At 37.7% G+C, this 2,674-nt stretch overlaps 1 protein-coding gene across 1 annotated transcript in view; it reads left to right on the forward strand.

Annotated features, from left to right (window-relative positions):
- LOC118745320 (cytochrome P450 6g1-like) overlaps nt 1–1,844 on the forward strand; it is a 19,441-nt gene extending 17,597 nt beyond the window's left edge. The window contains exon 5 of the mRNA XM_036478845.1: nt 1,736–1,844. Coding sequence (XP_036334738.1) covers nt 1,736–1,844 — 109 coding nt within the window. The remainder of the gene's footprint in view (nt 1–1,735) is intronic.
- Nucleotides 1,845–2,674: the final 830 nt, after the last annotated feature.

Raw genomic sequence — 2,674 nt, forward strand, 5'->3', positions numbered from 1 at the left:
AGATTGGCACAACACCAAATTTTCGTCCACTTTAACCGCTGTGCAGATAAGCGGATAGTGAACTGATTAGGTAACTTGCTAAGGACTATCGATGAGATTTCGCAAGAGTCCAGTGAGCTGATACACTAAGAGAAAAACTGTTTTCTAAACAAGTTAATAGGTAGTAAAAAAATATTTAAAACAAGCTATGTATCTAAATATGAACTAAATCGAGCCACAAATGCGGGGTTCCCAAATATCTCGACTCCTCCGCCACCTACGGGTACAAAGTAGTAGCCTGGATAACTAAGAATGACGGGCCATTTGAATAGAAAATTGTAGCACCGTGAATTTTGGCCGCGTGTATTAAGAACGCCATCAAAACATTAAGTTGGGCCGCGAGGGCATAATTAATTTTGACGACTGAAATTATGACGCAACTCAAAAATTAAATTAGGTGACGCGGTACCTAAAACTCCACCCATTAAAAGAAGGGCAGTCCTCAGTTTAATAAACAAAGTGTTGACAAACTGTGTCTAAGCGTATTTGAGCAAATAGTTTTGTTCATCAAGGTTTAGATTTCAGACCACTGTATGACGGATGGGAATCAACTTTTATTGAATTGAAGACCAAAACCTGTCGCTTCATGTGATCCTGAGGTCAATGCAATTCCCAACGAAGAACGGCAATTCTATACAACCCCATTGCGACCTTCGAAGGGAATAAGTTCCGTCGTGAAGATACATAAAAATCACTGGACACACTCTGCCTACCTTTGAAACAAAAATATATCTGTGAGTGGAAATACATGAATTTTTGTTTATTTGGAGTATTCACTTGCACATGGGACAATATTGTTGACCATCTGATTGTTCAAGCATTGTACACGTGATGTTAATGACTATTTTCGAGTTGGCTTCTCCTAGCTTGTGTAGTATGATAGCCCAGTGACAGAGTGACAGTGTGACAGTTCAGTGGCTTTCAAACCTCTAATTAACGGTCGCTGATCTCCAATGAGTCTGTGAATGTCGCCAAATTGTACAGGAGAAGGTTAGTTATTTGACATACTTACTTTCGGTAAATACGTTTCTAAAGGGGAAAAAAGAAGTCAAGTTTTCATTCCTAAATATGACAGTTCTAACGAGTTTAGAAAATCTACTTGCCAAAATGAGTGAGTTGATAAGATATTCAATTAATGAGTTTTTAATTAACTAGCCTCTCCGGATTGAGATTAGGTGTTTCCAAATAGTAATTTTATCACTTAAACTGCTCATATTGTTTCTTAAAAACTTGCTTACTAAATACAAACAGTTTACTATGGCTTCCTCTTGATAAGACTTAGGGGTATTTAGTAATGTACTGATGTTACTGATGTAGGGATGGGTTACTGCATCTGGTCGTTGAATGTATCTCTGTTAAGGAGCAGAGAATCCATGCTGCACTAAGCACTCATAGTAAGTCCACATATATTCAGTGAAAGGCATCCTGCAGTGATGAAAACTTTTACCGCTACTATGCCGCGAAGACTGAATTCAGGGAGGGATCTAGTGCTGGCAAGGCATGACTGGAGGAAACAAATGCAATTGAGAAGGCTGTAAGGTACATAAAACCTCATGCACTCTTAAGAACGCAGGTGATTGTTTTCTCCTGTAACCAAGTGGCAATTCGAGTGCTCTCTTATTCATCGGTATAGTTGCAATTTTTGGAGGACCGTAGTTAGAAGAAATTTAGCCACAATTTTTAATAAACTCTACAGGGGCGTTTACGGAAATAAGACATTGGATGAAATAGCAAAATACGACTCTGCACAAAATGTGTTACACGCGGGGGACAAGGGGGCCTCACCCAATGAAATAAAAAAATAAAAAAGCTAATCAGAGGTGGAGCTATACAGAATCGTATAGCAATATCAGACAGAGTTGGAATACCTACAACTCACTTAAAACCAAAGTTCTGTTAGGAATAAGAACGGAAAATACTTACAAACTAATGGCTCTCAAAGCTATCCACAAGGACCATTACCCTCGGGACTGCATGCCGAAAAGATCGGCATACCTCTCAACTGGTCCTACCGCTGATTAAAGGTTCCGCGATCAAAAGAGGAGTACCTCGTTGCAGGTACTTGAGCGAACATAATTATTGATGTAGTTAATCTTCTTGTTAACTTACATAAATAAGTCCTTGAATAAAACATGAACATTTAATTATGTTTTTTGCCACTTATGCTTACTTATTAATGATTAAGATTTTTCAATTAAAACACAGTTCATGCCCTAACAAATACCATATAACCCTAAGCTTAAAATTTTTTAGAACATCAAAATTTCAAACTTTTTTCTCAGAAGTGTTTATATCCCACTCTATTTTAATGTAAAAATTTGCAAGTTTCAAGAATTTGTTTGCCAAATGTGTTGCGGGAGCGCACGGGAAAACTATAAGTAGAATGGTAAATGGGGTACGAACAATTTAGGTACTTACCCGGGTTGGGGGGATGTACTTAAGAGAGGGATTTTATTCAGATTACATTAAAATATTTACATTACCGAAAAATGATGGTTACATAAGCGGTTAAGCGGTTAAGTTAGGTACTTCCTTAGAGGTCCGAAAGGTCTCTTACAACCCTCTACCCACGCAGTAATGAAATTCATTTCATTATTGTGGTGAAATGTGTAAATATATCACGGTTTACTAAAAT

This window comes from Rhagoletis pomonella, unplaced genomic scaffold, assembly GCF_013731165.1.
Source record: "Rhagoletis pomonella isolate Grant_MI unplaced genomic scaffold, Rhpom_1.0 Rhpom_scaffold_00008, whole genome shotgun sequence".
NCBI classification, from domain to species: domain Eukaryota; kingdom Metazoa; phylum Arthropoda; class Insecta; order Diptera; family Tephritidae; genus Rhagoletis; species Rhagoletis pomonella.